Here is a 19825-nt window from a genome sequence, read left to right as displayed (position 1 = left end):
ATGTTTTTATTAGCTTAGAATGAGGCGTTTCTCTCTACACACACACATCCACATGTTTCTACGGTGGCCCTGAGCGGACAAACGCGTTTCGTCACTGTGTTGTTCTTCATGATAAGAAGCTGCTAAAGTCAGCGAGTAAAACACTGACACAATGATGAACAAGTTACAATAATATTCGCAATAACATCGTTTACTAAGTTACTAAGTAAACCTAATTTCTTAATGTATCTTTGTAAAGAAACCTCATTGTTTAACCGGCTACTCTCTGCAGTCTCAGAGGATGACATCACTTCCTGTCGGCCACCAACTTCAGTTGGGTGCAGTTCACAACCTCACCACTAGATGCCGCTAAAACTTACACACTGCACCTTTAACTCTGAAAAGCTCATGCGTTAGGTTCACACACTCGCTCACCAGTCTGAGGTCACCGTCTCCCAGTATGGAGCTGAAGTCGTTGAGATCCTTCATGAGGGTGTTCATCACCTCAGTGATGCGTTTCCTGTGCTGGGCGTTCACTTCCTGTAGCCGGGAAAACTCCGCCTCCAAACACATGAGATCCGACTGAGAGGAAGACAGAGAATTACATCCGGAATATAAACATTCACTGTGTGTGTGTGTGTGTGTACATGTTTTTCTATCACGGTGGGGACTTAAACCTGAATGCACACACACTCATGGGGACTCGTGTCACTGTGGGCCGGAAACAAGATGATAAATCATACTAAGTGATGTTTTTTGAAAATGTGTAGGGTTAGGGGTAGGGTTAGTGTGTGTGTGTGTGTGTGTGTGTGTGTGTGTGTGTGTGTGTGTGTGTGATGGGTAAGTTTAGGGGTCGGGTTAGTGTGTGTGTGTGTGTGTGTGTGTGTACGTGTGTGTGTGTGTGATGGGTAGGTTTAGGAGTAGGGTTAGTGTGTGTGATGGGTAAGTTTAGGAGTAGGGTTAGTGTGTGTGTGTGTGTGTGTGATGGGTAAGTTTAGGGGTCGGGTTAGTGTGTGTGTGTGTGTGTGTGTGTGTGTGTGTGTGTGTGTGTGTGTGTATGTGATGGGTAAGTGTTTAGGGTTAGAGTGTGTGTGTGTGTGTGTGTGTGTGTGTGTGATGGTTAGGTTTAGGGGTCGGGTTAGTGTGTGTGTGTGTGTGTGATGGGTAAGTTTAGGGGTTGGGTTAGTGTGTGTGTGTGTGTGTGATGGGTAAGTTTAGGGGTCGGGTTAGTGTGTGTGTGTGTGTGTGATGGGTAAGTTTAGGGGTCGGGTTAGTGTGTGTGTGTGTGTGTGATGGGTAAGTTTAGGGGTTGGGTTAGTGTGTGTGTGTGTGATGGGTAAGTTTAGGGGTCGGGTTAGTGTGTGTGTGTGTGTGTGATGGGTAAGTTTAGGGGTTGGGTTAGTGTGTGTGTGTGTGTGTGTGATGGGTAAGTTTAGGGGTTGGGTTAGTGTGTGTGTGTGTGTGTGTGTGTGTGTGTGATGGGTAAGTTTAGGGGTCGGGTTAGTGTGTGTGTGTGTGATGAGTAAGTTTAGGGGTTGGGTTAGTGTGTGTGTGTGTGATGGGTAAGTTTAGGGGTCGGGTTAGTGTGTGTGTGTGTGTGTGTGTGTGTGATGGGTAAGTTTAGGGGTTGGGTTAGTGTGTGTGTGTGTGTGTGTGTGTGTGTGTGATGGGTAAGTTTAGGGGTCGGGTTAGTGTGTGAAACAGGCCAGAAATAATGTAAAGTAATTTGATGATGTAATGAAAGACTACACGCCTGCGCACACATATATTCAAACGCGCATATCTAAACACGTGATGCATGTCCACGCCTCAGCGTTTTCACAGATTCACGTTTTTGGCGTTTACACAGAGATGATAATGTTTTTCAAACTTGTACCTTGTACTTTGTTTCAAAGTTTGTGTTCTCGAGCACCAACCGCTGTTGTGTGCAGATAAACGTCCAGAACACTGTTCTCAGTTAAACGGTGTCGTGTTAGCGGCCCCTGAGTTAATAACTAATGATCTTTAGCTGGACAATAACTTTATTCTGAACTGCTGTAAAGCCTAAACTATCTCTGCTACTGTAATCTCCTGTTATCAGCGATATCTAAATGAAGGTGACTTGACACTAATATAGTTATTGTTCTTACTGTGAACGGGCCTTAAGAGATTAGTTTTAAGAGATTGTGTTTGCCGTACGGTTTTGTGCGACAGCTCCTCGGTCAGTCGTCGGTTCTGAGCGCTCGTGTCTTCGTTCTCCTGACTCTTCATGTCGTAGTTCAGAGCGAGTTCCTCCAGCGCCTGCAGAACCTCCTTCACCTCGGCCTTCGCACTCTCACTCTCAGCCTGCAGTCGGGTCAACTCACACTGCACACGCTCACGGTCCCCGCGCGACGAGGCCAGCAGCTGCACACACACACACACACACACACACACACACACACACACACACACACACACGCAAACACACACACACACACACACACAGCAAGAACAGAGAGTTTTTTCTGCTGACCTATTTTACACAAGACTGAAATCATCCTCAATGCTGTTTTATCTTTATGATTTACAGCTTTATGCAGTGGGGATTTTGGGAATATCCCAGCTCGGCTAACAGGGAACGTTCTCAGAGCTTTGGATAACGTTCTGCCAAAATGCATAAAGGTAAATGTTCTGGCAAGGTTCTTCCAGTAACATTAATAGAACGCTCGTTCTGCTCTAGCAAAAAAAAAAAAATTGTTAGCAATGTTCTCTGATCGTTACTTTTGAATGTTCTCTGATCGTTACTTTAGAGTGTTCTCTGATCGTTACTTTTGAATGTTCACTGATCGTTACTTTTGAATGTTCACTGATCGTTACTTTAGAATCTTCTCTGATCGTTACTTTAGAATGTTCTCTGATCGTTACTTTAGAATGTTCACTGATCGTTACTTTAGAATGTTCTCTGATCGTTACTTTAGAATATTCTCTGATCGTTACTTTTGAATGTTCACTGATCGTTACTTTAGAATGTTCTCTGATCGTTACTTTTGAATGTTCACTGATCGTTACTTTAGAATCTTCTCTGATCGTTACTTTAGAATGTTCTCTGATCGTTACTTTAGAATGTTCTCTGATCGTTACTTTAGAATGTTCACTGATCGTTACTTTTGAATGTTCACTGATCGTTACTTTAGAATGTTCTCTGATCGTTACTTTTGAATGTTCACTGATCGTTACTTTAGAATCTTCTCTGATCGTTACTTTAGAATGTTCTCTGATCGTTACTTTAGAGTGTTCTCTGATCGTTACTTTAGAATCTTCTCTGATCGTTACTTTAGAATGTTCTCTGATCGTTACTTTTGAATGTTCACTGATCGTTACTTTAGAATCTTCTCTGATCGTTACTTTTGAATGTTCACTGATCGTTACTTTAGAATCTTCTCTGATCGTTACTTTAGAATGTTCTCTGATCGTTACTTTAGAATGTTCACTGATCGTTACTTTAGAATGTTCTCTGATCGTTACTTTAGAATATTCTCTGATTGTTACTTTAGAATGTTCACTGATCGTTACTTTTGAATGTTCACTGATCGTTACTTTAGAATGTTCTCTGATCGTTACTTTTGAATGTTCTCTGATCGTTACTTTAGAGTGTTCTCTGATCGTTACTTTAGAATGTTCTCTGATCGTTACTTTAGAGTGTTCTCTGATCGTTACTTTAGAATGTTCTCTGATCGTTACTTTAGAATGTTCTCTGATCGTTACTTTAGAATGTTCTCTGATCGTTACTTTAGAGTGTTCTCTGATCGTTACTTTAGAATGTTCTCTGATCGTTACTTTTGAATGTTCTCTGATCGTTACTTTAGAATGTTCACTGATCGTTACTTTAGAATGTTCTCTGATCGTTACTTTAGAGTGTTCTCTGATCGTTACTTTAGAATGTTCTCTGATCGTTACTTTAGAATGTTCTCTGATCGTTACTTTAGAATGTTCTCTGATCGTTACTTTTGAATGTTCTCTGATCGTTACTTTAGAATGTTCTCTGATCGTTACTTTAGAATGTTCTCTGATCGTTACTTTTGAATGTTCTCTGATCGTTACTTTAGAATGTTCTCTGATCGTTACTTTAGAATGTTCTCTGATCGTTACTTTAGAATGTTCACTGATCGTTACTTTTGAATGTTCACTGATCGTTACTTTAGAATGTTCTCTGATCGTTACTTTAGAATGTTCTCTGATCGTTACTTTAGAATGTTCTCTGATCGTTACTTTTGAATGTTCTCTGATCGTTACTTTAGAATGTTCACTGATCGTTACTTTTGAATGTTCACTGATCGTTACTTTAGAATGTTCTCTGATCGTTACTTTAGAATGTTCTCTGATCGTTACTTTAGAATGTTCTCTGATCGTTACTTTAGAATGTTCTCTGATCGTTACTTTAGAATGTTCTCTGATCGTTACTTTAGAATGTTCTCTGATCGTTACTTTAGAATGTTCTCTGATCGCTACTTTAGAATGTTCTCTGATCGTTACTTTAGAATGTTCTCTGATCGTTACTTTAGAATGTTCTCTGATCGTTACTTTAGAATGTTCTCTGATTGTTACTTTTGAATGTTCTCTGATTGTTACTTTTGAATGTTCTCTGATCGTTACTTTAGAATGTTCTCTGATTGTTACTTTTGAATGTTCTCTGATTGTTACTTTTGAATGTTCTCTGATCGTTACTTTTGAATGTTCTCTGATCGTTACTTTAGAATGTTCTCTGATCGTTACTTTAGAATGTTCTCTGATCGTTACTTTTGAATGTTCTCTGATCGTTACTTTAGAGTGTTCTCTGATCGTTACTTTAGAGTGTTCTCTGATCGTTACTTTAGAATGTTCTCTGATCGTTACTTTAGAATGTTCTCTGATCGTTACTTTAGAATGTTCTCTGATCGTTACTTTAGAATGTTCTCTGATTGTTACTTTTGAATGTTCTCTGATTGTTACTTTTGAATGTTCTCTGATCGTTACTTTAGAATGTTCTCTGATTGTTACTTTTGAATGTTCTCTGATTGTTACTTTTGAATGTTCTCTGATCGTTACTTTTGAATGTTCTCTGATCGTTACTTTAGAATGTTCTCTGATCGTTACTTTAGAATGTTCTCTGATCGTTACTTTAGAATGTTCTCTGATCGCTACTTTTGAATGTTCTCTGATCGTTACTTTAGAATGTTCTCTGATCGTTACTTTTGAATGTTCTCTGATCGTTACTTTTGAATGTTCTCTGATCGTTACTTTAGAATCTTCTCTGATCGTTACTTTAGAATGTTCTCTGATCGTTACTTTAGAATGTTCTCTGATCGCTACTTTAGAATGTTCTCTGATCGTTACTTTAGAATGTTCTCTGATCGTTACTTTAGAATGTTCTCTGATCGTTACTTTAGAATGTTCTCTGATCGTTACTTTTGAATGTTCTCTGATTGTTACTTTTGAATGTTCTCTGATTGTTACTTTTGAATGTTCTCTGATCGTTACTTTTGAATGTTCTCTGATCGTTACTTTAGAATGTTCTCTGATCGTTACTTTAGAATGTTCTCTGATCGTTACTTTAGAATGTTCTCTGATTGTTACTTTTGAATGTTCTCTGATTGTTACTTTTGAATGTTCTCTGATCGTTACTTTAGAATGTTCTCTGATCGTTACTTTAGAATGTTCTCTGATCGTTACTTTAGAATGTTCTCTGATCGTTACTTTTGAATGTTCTCTGATCGTTACTTTAGAGTGTTCTCTGATCGTTACTTTAGAGTGTTCTCTGATCGTTACTTTAGAATGTTCTCTGATCGTTACTTTAGAATGTTCTCTGATCGTTACTTTAGAATGTTCTCTGATCGTTACTTTAGAATGTTCTCTGATTGTTACTTTTGAATGTTCTCTGATTGTTACTTTTGAATGTTCTCTGATCGTTACTTTAGAATGTTCTCTGATTGTTACTTTTGAATGTTCTCTGATTGTTACTTTTGAATGTTCTCTGATCGTTACTTTTGAATGTTCTCTGATCGTTACTTTAGAATGTTCTCTGATCGTTACTTTAGAATGTTCTCTGATCGTTACTTTAGAATGTTCTCTGATCGCTACTTTTGAATGTTCTCTGATCGTTACTTTAGAATGTTCTCTGATCGTTACTTTTGAATGTTCTCTGATCGTTACTTTTGAATGTTCTCTGATCGTTACTTTAGAATCTTCTCTGATCGTTACTTTAGAATGTTCTCTGATCGTTACTTTAGAATGTTCTCTGATCGCTACTTTTGAATGTTCTCTGATCGTTACTTTTGAATGTTCTCTGATCGTTACTTTTGAATGTTCTCTGATCGTTACTTTAGAATCTTCTCTGATCGTTACTTTAGAATGTTCTCTGATCGTTACTTTAGAATGTTCTCTGATCGTTACTTTAGAATGTTCTCTGATCGTTACTTTTGAATGTTCACTGATCGTTACTTTAGAATGTTCTCTGATCGTTACTTTTGAATGTTCTCTGATCGTTACTTTAGAATGTTCTCTGATCGTTACTTTAGAATGTTCACTGATCGTTACTTTAGAATGTTCTCTGATCGTTACTTTTGAATGTTCTCTGATCGTTACTTTTGAATGTTCTCTGATCGTTACTTTTGAATGTTCTCTGATCGTTACTTTTGAATGTTCTCTGATCGTTACTTTTGAATGTTCTCTGATCGTTACTTTAGAATCTTCTCTGATCGTTACTTTAGAATGTTCTCTGATCGTTACTTTAGAATGTTCTCTGATCGTTACTTTAGAATGTTCTCTGATCGTTACTTTTGAATGTTCTCTGATCGTTACTTTTGAATGTTGAACCATTGAATGTTTGAACCATCTAAATAAAGTGTAACCACAATATGCAGTATATTATGTACAGAATGCAGTATAATATTCCAGTGCACGCAGTGGCTGAATACTGCTCTATTTTTGCCATATAACGATGTGACAGGAATAGCTATTTGGAATTCAGCAAATGTCTTTAACCTCTTCTTGATCCAGCATTTGCTCCTTCAGTTTTTCCACCAGCTGACACTGTAAATTAATCTCATCATCCTGTCAGAGAGAGAGAGAAAAAATCAATCAGAAAGCTAATTTTTCCATGCATTGACTACAGGCTATGTGAGTTTGTGTCTCTGTGAGTTTCAGTTTGTGTTTTTTGAGTTTGTGTGTCTGTGTGTTAGTGTTTTTGTTTGTGTGTCTGTGAGTGTATTTTTGTTTGTCTGAGTTTGTGTGTCTGTGAGTGTTTGTTGGTGAGTTTGTATGTTTTTGTGTTTGTGTGTTTGTGTCTGTGAGTGTGTATGTGTGTTCTGCTCACACCTTGTCGTCCAGTTGTTTGTAGAGTTTGCTTATCTCTTCCTCATATTTGAGCTTGTGTTCCTCTGGGATTAACACACACACACTGATGCTCTGGTTGTCTTCACTGACATCAGACTCCTCAGCCATGAGATCCAGCGCTGACACACACTCCCCTGACGCACAATCATTATTTACTCGTACTACAGTCAAATATAATACGTTTACAGAATTCTGTCATTTTACTACAGTTTTACTTTAGTAACCCTTACAGTACTTCAAATGTGGAAGTACATAGGTACTTTTTAGTACTTTTTGTGTAAGTGGTCTAAAAGCCACAGTATTTCTATGGCAGGTGTTACCATGGTACATAGTATAGTACTTTGAAATATACAGGTTTACATTTATTTATTTAGCAGATGCTTTTATCTAAAGAGAATGAATGTCAGGTATTTACATGATACTTCTAGAATGCTACTACCATACTACTATGGTTCCAAGGCTACCGTGGTAAATGTCCAAAATACAAAATATAATTGCTGTATCTTATTTAAAATAATTACAAAGTAAGCATAAAAAGCTTTGACAATACTATTGTGCAGTAGACTGAAAAAAATATTGTAAATATTGTAAATATTGATTTACTTTAAAACGATTTTTACTCAGAAATTGCTAGTAAATAATAACAAAGAAACAGCAAGTAACACATTAAATTAAACATGAAATTTTGAAGTAAAAAATGAAATAGCTATTTGCATGTAAACAATGCTTCAATAATCTTTGTTTTATCTATTAAAATTAATTAATTTAGTTTAATTCAATTAAAATAAATTATTATTTTTTACTTATTTATATTACAATTATTTTAAAATAAATCAATATGATCAAAATATTTAAATAAAAACAATTTAATATATATTTTTTAATATTTAAAACTGATTTTACCACATTAAATGTACAATTAATTAATTTTATTTTATTACAATATATCTATGATCAAAAACGTTTTAATTTATTTATTTAAAACTGATTTTACCATGGTGCATGTCTGCATTTATTTTTTTGCTACAAAATGTACTATAATAAACGGACAACTTTTTAAAGGGTAATATATATTTAGTCATGCCAGTATTGTAAATATATCAATATATTATAAAATAAATAAACTTTTTCAATATATTTTTTTACAATTATTTTTACTTATTTTAAAACTATGATTTTATCAAACCCCATGCATTACTATGATAAATATGTCTGATGAATCTACCACCATGTCACCAGTCCAAATCAATCACGGTCTCGTAGAGAAATCAGGGGTGTGTGTGTGTGTGTGTTCTCACCGTCACGCCCGCGGTTAAGCTCCGCCTCCAGCCTCTGGATGTTCTCCTTCAGGTTCTTGTTCTTCTCCTTCTCTTTCTCATATTTCCTCTTCCACTGTTCTGCTGTCAGCTCCAGGTTCACCGACGCCGTGTTCCTGATGGTCTTTGCGCTGAGAGAGATGGAGTGAGTGTCACTCTAAAAAATCTTGGGTTATTTTTTTCAACCCAATTTTTTGGGTTATTTTTTCAGTGTTTGGGTAGTTTTTGTGTAACCCAGATCCTGGGTCAGAAGTAACAACCAAATGTTTAGGTAGTTTTTGTGTTACCCAAATCCTGGGTCAGATATAACAACCCAGGGGTTGAGTTATTTATCGCAGGCTTTTTGCGACCTCTTGAGGAGAGAGCAGTGCAGCTCCGTCAAATTGGTATTTTTTGTATCTACAAATTCGTTATTGTTCTGTGTATATATAGTTTAATTTTATCCAAAGCAACATGCAGGGGTATCAACCCATCGTCGATTCGAGTCAAACCAAAAACATTAATTCATGTATGAAGTAAAAAAAAAAAAAAAAGCTACAACTATAGTAAAAATGAATCAACCCAATATGCTGGGTTAAATCAACCCATTATGCTGGGTTAAAGGCACACTGTGGAACTTTTCAACCTTTATAATATATTACCAAAACCCATTGAGATGGTACATCGACTTACAATAGGTTGAATGACACGTCTGCCGAAGCCTGAAGGTGTCTGTATCGCTTTTACTGGCACTATGTAACTTCGGGTTTCGGGTAGGAACCCGAGCACAAAAAGAACTACAAAATTCGACCGCTTTACGGCATACGTCACTTCCCCCACCACCCAAACTTCCTCAAATTCTAACGTGAGAGCTCAACTCGCGTTTGATTGCCGGCGTCTGTATGTTGTCGTCATGACTGAATCAACAGCTACTCGGAAGAAAGCAAAGATTTTGTCAGAGGAGACCAAAAAAAGAAAAAGGGAGAGTTTAAAATAAACATCGGCATAAAAGTGTATATATAATGTAATATTTACTGCGAATTCGTGTAACAAAACTGATATAAGTCACAACATACTGCCGTATACAAATGTAAATGTTTTTTTTTTCCTTTCAGCTCATATATGTTTGTATTTGTGTAAAAGGAAAAACAAACTGAAGACTACAAATAACGGAAATATGTAGTGAGTTATATCAGTTTTGTTACACGATTTCCCGACTACTCGATTTCATCTCCAACCCATTGCAAAGAGATCCTGAAGACGTTAATTGTTTGCTTCAGGTGTGTTTGATTAGGGTTGGAGATGAACTGTGCAGGACAGACGATCGGCAGGAGCAGGATTGGGCAACCCTTGTCAATGCGACTTACCTGATCAGACATTGTTTTCTGCTTATGCTACTTTTATTCAATTTGTTTTCTTTATAGGATTTATATTATTAATCTTATATTTATATTATTATTTTGGTCAGTAGTGAATCGATTAACTTTCTCCAACATACAAATCAAATGCCGTCTGCACACACATAAAGACACTGGAGGTTGACCGGTTGACTGTTTGTTGACTTTTGCGACAATGCTGTGGCGCTTGTGGCCTCTAGGGGCACTAGACGTGAAAATTACAGGTCGAGCGCACCCTAGTGGCCAAAAATTCCACAGTGTGCCTTTAAATAAAACAACCCAATTGCTGGGTAAAATGAACCCAACATGTGTTCTGTCCTATATTAACCCAGCCCTTGGGTTGAAAACAACCCAACATTGGGTTGTTTTTAGAGTGTGTGTTACCGTTGTCCGAACATCAGGGTGGATTTGGTCTCGGCGTCGTTGAAGGCTGAAGGTGAGCAGCAGATGAACATGGTGGTTCTGCAGTTTCCGCCCAGAGAATCCTGAAGGATCCGCGTCATCTTACTGTCCCGGTACGGCACATGAGTCTTCTGCACCGACAGAGAGAACTTACCGAGTTTAAATGGGTTAAAGGTGAGATATTATGCCCCTTTTCACAAGATGTAATATAAATCTGTGGTGTGTCTGTGAAATTTCAGCTCAAAATACCCCCCAGATCAGATGTCAAATGTCCCCTTTTTTGGGTGTGAGCAAAAATATGCCGTTTTGTGTGTGTGTGTCCCGTTCAGGAGAGGGCGGATACTTTACACAAGCTTCAGAGACTCCGGCAATAACAAAACACGTGAATAATCACTCATACAAAATCCCAGAAATAACCAGTAGCGAGTGCAGCCTTACGGAGAGACTCAGGGAGAGCTTCACTTTTACACGTTTATGAATGTTAGTGGAGACATTTCTGTCGTCGTTGTGTGGAGTTCATCTCATCATCATGTTTAACTCTTACACACATTGACACAGTTCCTGAGGTGTTTATAAGACAGCGGTGACATGTTCTGGTCAAAATACCACAAAGATGAAGCCTGAGCGAGAGATGGCATGCTTTGCTGGATCTTCTCCAGTGCGTTAGAACTGGTCTCTGTTGGCGCTCGCCGAACCCAATGTCGCTGGTGTGTGTAAACGTGCAGATTAAGGGCCTGGAATATTATAATAAGATCCTCTTCATACGGCAGAAGGAGCGAAATCTGATTGGCTTGTTTTTTGACATGCTCTCAGAGAAAGGCTCAGCAGAACAAAGTTACTGCGTTTCACTTTTCACGTTTTGGTTGGTAGAAGCACCCGATTATAGCACTTAAACACGGGAAAAGTCAGATTTTCATGATATGTCCCCTTTAAAGGGATAGTTCACCCAAAAATGAAAATTAGCCCATGATTTACTCACTCTCAAGTCATCCTAGGTGTATATGACTTTCTTCTTTCAGACGAATACAATCTTAGTTATATTAAAAAATGTCCTGGCTCTTCCAAGCTTTATAATGGCAGTGAATGGCTGTTTCTGTTTTGAAGTCCAAAAAAGTGCATCTATCCATCATAAAAGTGCATCTATCCATCATAAAAGTGCATCTATCCATTATAAAAGTGCATCTATCCATCATAAAAGTGCATCTATCCATTATAAAAGTGCATCTGTCCATCATAATAGTGCATCTGTCCATCATAAAAGTGCATCTATCCATCATAAAAGTGCATCTATCCATCATAAAAGTGCATCTATCCATTATAAAAGTGCATCTATCCATCATAAAAGTGCATCTATCCATCATAAAAGTGCATCTGTCCATCATAAAAGTGCATCTATCCATCATAAAAGTGCATCTTTCCATCATAAAAGTGCATCTATCCATGATAAAAGTGCATCTGTCCATCATAAAAGTGCATCTATCCATCTTAAAAGTGCATCTATCCATCATAAAAGTGCATCTTTCCATCATAAAAGTGTATCTATCCATGATAAAAGTGCATCTATCCATCATAAAAGTGCATCTATCCATGATAAAAGTGCATCTGTCCATCATAAAAGTGCATCTATCCATGATAAAAGTGCATCTTTCCATGATAAAAGTGCATCTATCCATCATAAAAGTGCATCTATCCATGATAAAAGTGCATCTATCCATCATAAAAGTGCATCTATCCATCATAAAAGTGCATCTATCCATGATAAAAGTGCATCTATCCATCATAAAAGTGCATCTATCCATCATAAAAGTGCATCTATCCATTATAAAAGTGCATCTATCCATCATAAAAGTGCATCTATCCATGATAAAAGTGCATCTGTCCATGATAAAAGGGCATCTTTCCATCATAAAAGTGCATCTATCCATCATAAAAGTGCATCTGTCCATCATAAAAGTGCATCTATCCATCATAAAAGTGCATCTGTCCATCATAAAAGTGCATCTATCCATGATAAAAGTGCATCTGTCCATCATAAAAGTGCATCTATCCATCATAAAAGTGCATCTGTCCATCATAAAAGTGCATCTATCCATCATAAAAGTGCATCTGTCCATCATAAAAGTGCATCTGTCCATCATAAAAGTGCATAAAAGTGCATCTGTCCATCATAAAAGTGCATCTGTCCATCATAAAAGTGCATCTATTCATTATAAAAGTGCATCTATCCATCATAAAAGTGCATCTATCCATCATAAAAGTGCATCTGTCCATCATAAAAGTGCATCTATCCATCATAAAAGTGCATCTATCCATCTTAAAAGTGCATCTATCCATCATAAAAGTGCATCTTTCCATCATAAAAGTGCATCTATCCATCATAAAAGTGCATCTATCCATGATAAAAGTGCATCTATCCATCATAAAAGTGCATCTATCCATCATAAAAGTGCATCTTTCCATGATAAAAGTGCATCTATCCATCATAAAAGTGCATCTATCCATGATAAAAGTGCATCTATCCATCATAAAAGTGCATCTATCCATCATAAAAGTGCATCTTTCCATCATAAAAGTGCATCTATCCATTATAAAAGTGCATCTATCCATCATAAAAGTGCATCTATCCATGATAAAAGTGCATCTATTCATTATAAAAGTGCATCTATCCATCATAAAAGTACATCTATCCATCATAAAAGTGCATCTGTCCATCATAAAAGTGCATCTGTCCATCATTAAAGTGCATCTATCCATCATAAAAGTGCATCTATCCATCTTAAAAGTGCATCTATCCATCATAAAAGTGCATCTTTCCATCATAAAAGTGCATCTATCCATCATAAAAGTGCATCTTTCCATGATAAAAGTGCATCTATCCATCATAAAAGTGCATCTGTCCATGATAAAAGTGCATCTATCCATCATAAAAGTGCATCTATCCATCATAAAAGTGCATCTTTCCATCATAAAAGTGCATCTATCCATCATAAAAGTGCATCTATCCATGATAAAAGTGCATCTGTCCATGATAAAAGTGCATCTGTCCATGATAAAAGTGCATCTTTCCATCATAAAAGTGCATCTATCCATCATAAAAGTGCATCTGTCCATGATAAAAGTGCATCTGTCCATCATAAAAGTGCATCTGTCCATCATAAAAGTGCATCTGTCCATCATAAAAGTGCATCTATCCATCATAAAAGTGCATCTGTCCATCATAAAAGTGCATCTATCCATCATAAAAGTGCATCTATCCATCATAAAAGTGCATCTATCCATCATAAAAGTGCATCTATCCAATATAAAATGCATCTTTTAAGGCTATCGATCTGTTAGTCTGAAGGCATTGGTGTAATATGCAGGTGTGTGACTCACGGTGCCTTCGGCCAGAGCTGAGATGACGTTTCCCAGCGCTGACAGAGACTTGTTGATGTTCTTGGCTTCATCCAGGACCGATCCCTCCGCTCCCGTCTTACTCACCTGGAAAAATAACACTAGACTTCAAATGTCTGGGGTCAGTATGATAACTGTTTTCAACACTGATAATAATCATAAATGTTTCTTGATCATCATATTAGAGTGATTTCTGAAGGATCATGTGACACTGAAGACTGGAGTAATGATGCTGAAAATTCAGCTTTGATCACAGGAATAAATTACACTTTACTGTATATTCACATAGAAATCATAATAGAATACAATTTTTACTGTATTTTTGATTTAAAAAAATGCAGCCTTGATGAGCAGAAGAGGCCTGTTTAAAAAAATGTATTATTCAAGAGAATTTGAATAAGGGAATAATACACTAAAAAATGACTTTTCAAAGATTATTGGAGTATGTTTTACAAAAAAAAAAATACTTTCAGTCGTTCTACATCAAAATGTCATGTTTAATTCAATGTGTTACTTGTCGTTTTCTTTGTGATTAATTGTGAAATTTACTAGGAATTTTCTAAGTGAAAACCAGATTTTTTCAGTGCATGTTAAACAAGTGCAAGTATAAACAGTGTATTGCACTTTTTTTAATTGAAAAACAGTGTTCTCAGATGTTTCTCCTAAACGTTCTCAGGACTCACTAGTTGTCCAGTAAAAGCTCAGATTATTTGATGAGAAATGATTGAGTTCACGTTGAGATCTCTTCTGAAACTCTAGCAGAGAGACACATGCGGGATTAACCCAATCTTTTTCTCCATGTAACCTCACTCTAGGAGGAACGTTTGAGACATTAATGAGATATATTTCACTCTCGTGAGGCTGAAGGACGTCAAAGTTTCCACCCAAAGCACCTTCTCGCTGCCGGCCAGATCCACCAGGTAGAGTTTCCCACAGAGTTTCTGCTCCGTCTCCACGTGCTCCTGTTTGATGCTGATGAGGAATATGCTGTGACTCCTGGAACTGTGTTCATTCATATCTGACACACAACATCACACCAGTCACGAACAACATGTCTTCATTGTTCACTCAGGGGCTGTTCACACCTGGACACTTCATGGGTTTTCTGTGATCGGATAGCTATCGATCGTGAAGAGATCAGGGGCCGTATTCACAAAGAATTTTATCTTACCACTAGGAGTACTCCTAAATCGCACTAAAATATTTTAGCTAGGTGTTTTCTCTTAAAAGTTATTCAGAGCGCCTTTCAGACCTACTCTTAGTAAGGAAAAATGACAACTCCTAAACTAGTGAGTCTTCGTTGCTATGGATGACGTCACTTCTCATGCACGAGCTTCCTCGCAGTGATCACGGTGATTGGTTGTTAGATGACAGGGCCATCATGCGGAGCATAACACAGACGCAACAAATCATGGAATTACCACATCTAAATATGTCTGTGTCCTACACAAAATAATAATAGTAATGTCATCGAAATGCATATATAATGACATGTTTGTGCAGGCTCCAGTGAAGTGTAATTCTAAAAAGGCAGAGAGAGAGAGAGAAAAGTCGTGAATTAAATTAAATTAAACCAACCTATACCCTAATGAAAACCGCCACTTGCCTAATAATGAAAAAACGACACTTGCATTAACACTTGCTTGGTTAATTGACATCATATTAGCCTAAATAGAAAAATAAACTTAAAGGAAGGAAATGTTGCTCCTATTGAAGTAATGTAATAGTTGAATGACGGTGGATTATGAACTCGCCAAAACGGAAAAGAACGCCCAACTGGCCGCAGGATCAGTTACTGCTGCTGGCCCAGCTGGTGCTGAAAAAAAAAAAAAACATAATAAAAGGGAAATTCGGCACTGGGATATCACGCAAAACTAAGCGTGAGAATGGGAGAGGATTTGTCTGCAGATCAATGCAGCGTTCCCGCTTGTGTCGCGGACCCCGGGCGACTGCGAGAGGTGGTGGTGTGCGCTACAATCCTTTGTGAATCGGTCTTAGTGAGTTAGGAGTCCTCTCGACTTCTTTTAAAGGGGTCATATAATGGTACATGCACTTTTGCAAGTTGATTGTACTGAAATGTGTGTTGGCAGTGCCTGTACACAACCATCATATAATGATAAAAATCCATCCAGTGTTTTTGTTTTAATCTCCTTATATGTTTTCCCCTGTCTCAAATCAAGCCGTTCGACCGTGTGACGTCACACGCTCGGAAGCCCCTCCCACGATTGTTGATTGACAGAAGGGTTTCAACACAGACCCGCCCTCGCTCGTGAGCCAGCTGTCAATCATAGTCTGCGCGGACCGGCGCGGTCATTGTTGATGTGCTGGAGCACTGTCTATGAGCAGAATGGCGTCTAAGCGATTGTGGTGTTCTGTTCTTGGGTGTAATAACGAACACATTCATTTTAATGTTACTGAATCCGAACCGCTGAAGACGCAGTGGCTGAGTTTGTTTTCGAAGGGAATATTCCCCACGAGCAACGTCAATGCTCTCATGTTTGCGCGAATCATTTCACACACCAGACTGCTTTATAAACGAGGGTCAGTATAAAGCTGGATTTGCTAAGAAGCTGCTCATGAAAAAAGGATCGGTACCAGATATTCGTGTTCCTGCTGAACCTCTAGAAGAACTGAAGTGAGTGTAACGTTTTATTAAACTTTATATTAATATTTATATTAATCTTTGCAAATCGCTAGCTGCACGCTTCACAATGAATGCGTCTAAGGTTTACACTCAGGGTACATTACGGCATGTTTTCTATGTATGACGTTCTCAATATAATTCATAATCCCACGTTTATACTGAAGAACGCGTTATGGTCATTGTGTTACAAACGGTGTACGCACAGAACAGAGAGGCGGAGTCAGCAAAGCTCATTATCATTTAAAGTCACATGCACTGAAACGGCGTGCTGAAAACAGAGCTGTTTTTGACCAGGTAAAATAAGTGTTTTCTTACAATACTAATGAGAATTTTTAATTAAAGTATATTACAAACTTTTAATTTAGACCCTAAAGAATCATATTACAAAAATGGCATTATATGGCCCCTTTAAGCTGTCCCAGACTTAGCTGCTACTTTTAGGGCTAAAATGCTTTGTGAATTACTCTTAGTGAAAAAAATTAGGAGTCCTAAAGTTAGGAGTGACACGCCCATTATTTTTAGGAGTTGCTCCTAAATTCGCCAGTTAGAAGTTACTTTTATCCTTAAAATTCTTTGTGAATACGGCCCCTGGTGTAAATGCCCTCCGAAACGCATTCAAGACGGATTTGAATCCGATCGCTCACACTACTTGGAGATCTGGGACGCTTTCCAGACGAAACTGGACAAGTGTAAATGCATCTGGTCGTTGAAACCACATATGTTAATTTTACTCCTCCCAAAAATGCTAAAAAATAAACATGTGAGAGCGTGTTATAGGCTATATATCATGTTATAGTCAGATATGACGACGCTACTGCGACACGCATCACCGCAGATGAGCATCTCTTCATCAAGCCAACGCGCAAACTATCGAAAAGTCGCAGACGCTTAACACACAATCATCATCATTACAAGTAAAGAAACGAGATGATATTACCAGTGCTGTTGCCGCTCTCTCTTATTCCAGTCTTTGATTTTGATTTTAACTAATGATCAATAAAATGCAGCTCGTTTCTGTTGCTTTCGCTGATGTGAACTCTGTTAAAACTGCATATAGCGCGGGAATTAAAGATTTTTTTTGCGAAAACACATTTATGTGACCAGGTGTAAATGAAATCGTTTTGAAAAATCAGGGGCCGTATTCACAAAGAATTTTATCTTACCATTAGGAGTACTTCTAAATCACACTAAAATATTTTAGCTAGGAGTTTTCTCTTAAAAGCTATTCACAACGCCTTTCAGGCCGACTCTTAGTAAGGAAAAATGACAACTCCTAAACTAAGAGTGAGTCATCGTTGCTATGGATGACGTCACTTCTCATGCACGAGCTTCCTCGCAGTGATCACGGGGATTGGTTGTTAGATGACAGGGCCATCATGCGGAACACAACACAGACGCAACAAATCATGGAATTACGACATCTAAATATGTCTGTGTCCTACACAAAATAATAATAGTAATGTCATCAAAATGCATATATAATGACATGTTTGTGCAGGCTCCAGTGAAGTGTAATTCTAAAAAGGCAGAGAGAGAGAGAAAAGTCGTGAATTCAATTAAATTAAATCAAGGTAGCTTAATACCCCAATGAAAACCGCCACTTGCCTAATAATGAAAAACGACACTTGCATTAACACTTGCTTGGTTAATTGACATCATATTAGCCTAAATAGAAAAATAAACTTAAAGCAAGGAAATGTTGCTCCTATTGAAGTAATGTAATAGTTGAATGACGGTGGATTATGAAGTCGCCAAAACGGAAAAGAAAGCCCAACTGGACGCAGGATCAGTTACTGCTGCTGGCCCAGCTGGTGCTGAAAAAAAAAAAAACATAATAAAAGTGAAATTCGGTGAAAAGTAATGTATGACATTGACAAGATCTTCACTTCAAAAAAACGAAAACAATATAATCTTTCAAAAGAAGAAGGAGAAGCTTTGAACTGGATTTCTAATAATGAAGAGCTAGTAATAAAAAGAGCGGACAAGGGAGGTGCTGTTGTTGTATGGGGCAGAGATCAGTATATTGAAGAAGCCTTGAGACAACTTCAAAACCGTGAGTACTACCAGTGCCTGAGATCCAATCCAATAGAAGTAATGACAAATGAACTGACTGATATTTTATCACATGCTAAAGATGAGGGATGGATTTCAAAAAATGAATGTGATTTTCTTTCCTGTAAAAATCCTAGGATTCCTACATTTTATATGCTCCCTAAAATACATAAAAATCTTGAAAATCCGCCAGGGAGACCTATAATTAGTGGAAATGAATCTATTACAGAGCCAGCTTCAAAATTTGTAGACAGTTTTATCAAACCATTGGTTGGAAAACTTCCTTCATTTATTCAGGATACTACCCATGTATTAAATACCATTAAAAAGACTAAAACTACTGAATCATCTATTTTGGTGACCATGGATGTTGAATCACTGTATACAAACATAGACCATAAAGATGGACTGGAAGCACTATTATACTATCTGGATATGAGATCATCTACCGAAAGGACACCTGCATGTTTTATTATACAACTAGCGGAATGGACATTGAAAAACAACATATTTTTGTTTCAAGATAAATTCTATAAACAAATTAAAGGTACAGCTATGGGTGCATGTTTTGCCCCTAATTATGCAAATTTGTTTTTGGGATTTTGGGAAAAGAATTTTGTATTTTCTGACTTAAACCCATATTTAAAATATGTGGAGTGGTGGGGCAGATATATAGATGACATTATATTGATATGGACAGGATCGGAGGTGGATTTAATAGCTTTTCACGCTTATCTTAATAATACCAATGTAAATCTGAAGCTGAGTCTTGACTATTCACATACTCAGATTAATTTCTTGGACTTAAAAATCTTCAAAGAAAGTAGTGGTGCGCTGCATACTACTATATTTAGAAAAGAAACTGACAGAAACACTATATTGAGAGCAGATAGTTTTCATCCTTTATGGATGACCGAGAATATTCCTGTTGGCCAGTTCCAGAGGCTGAAACGAATATGTGATAAGGAAGAAGATTTTAACATCAGAGCACAAGACATGACTCAAAGATTTAAGGAACGGGGTTACAAAAATAGCGTGATTAACAAAGCATACAATAAAGTGAGAAACATCAGTAGAGACGAACTATTACAACAAAAACGTAAATCACAGGATCCAGATAACTCTGTATATTTCGTGACACAGTATAGCACAGAGGCAAACAGAATTAAGAAAATTATAAAGAAGAATTGGGAAATAGTTATGAGTGACCCTTATCTCAGGGAAGTCATGCCCGAATCTCCTTCCATTGCATTTCGGAAAGCACCAACAATTAAAGACAAAATAGTGAGAAGTCATCTTTCTCCTAAGAAAGCCAATACCTGGTTAAGTTC

General features: G+C 37.4%; 1 protein-coding gene across 1 annotated transcript in view; it reads right to left on the bottom strand.

Moving 5' to 3' along the window:
• kif5ab (kinesin family member 5A, b) overlaps positions 1-19825 on the bottom strand; it is a 76019-nt gene that overhangs the window by 29403 nt on the left and 26791 nt on the right. The window contains exons 8-15 of the mRNA XM_056237577.1: positions 14692-14816; positions 13781-13885; positions 10388-10536; positions 8610-8758; positions 7294-7445; positions 6961-7029; positions 2158-2364; positions 415-561 (exon numbers count right to left, since the gene is read on the bottom strand). Of these exons, the coding sequence (XP_056093552.1) occupies positions 415-561; positions 2158-2364; positions 6961-7029; positions 7294-7445; positions 8610-8758; positions 10388-10536; positions 13781-13885; positions 14692-14816 (1103 nt within the window). The remainder of the gene's footprint in view (positions 1-414; positions 562-2157; positions 2365-6960; positions 7030-7293; positions 7446-8609; positions 8759-10387; positions 10537-13780; positions 13886-14691; positions 14817-19825) is intronic.

The sequence above is a fragment of the Rhinichthys klamathensis genome, unplaced genomic scaffold (genome assembly GCF_029890125.1).
Source record: "Rhinichthys klamathensis goyatoka isolate OS25496 unplaced genomic scaffold, OSU_Roscu_1.1 h1tg000488l_1, whole genome shotgun sequence".
NCBI lineage: Eukaryota > Metazoa > Chordata > Actinopteri > Cypriniformes > Leuciscidae > Rhinichthys > Rhinichthys klamathensis.
The sequence above is the reverse complement of the archived record's forward strand: the minus strand, read 5'-3'. Positions and strand labels throughout refer to the sequence as shown.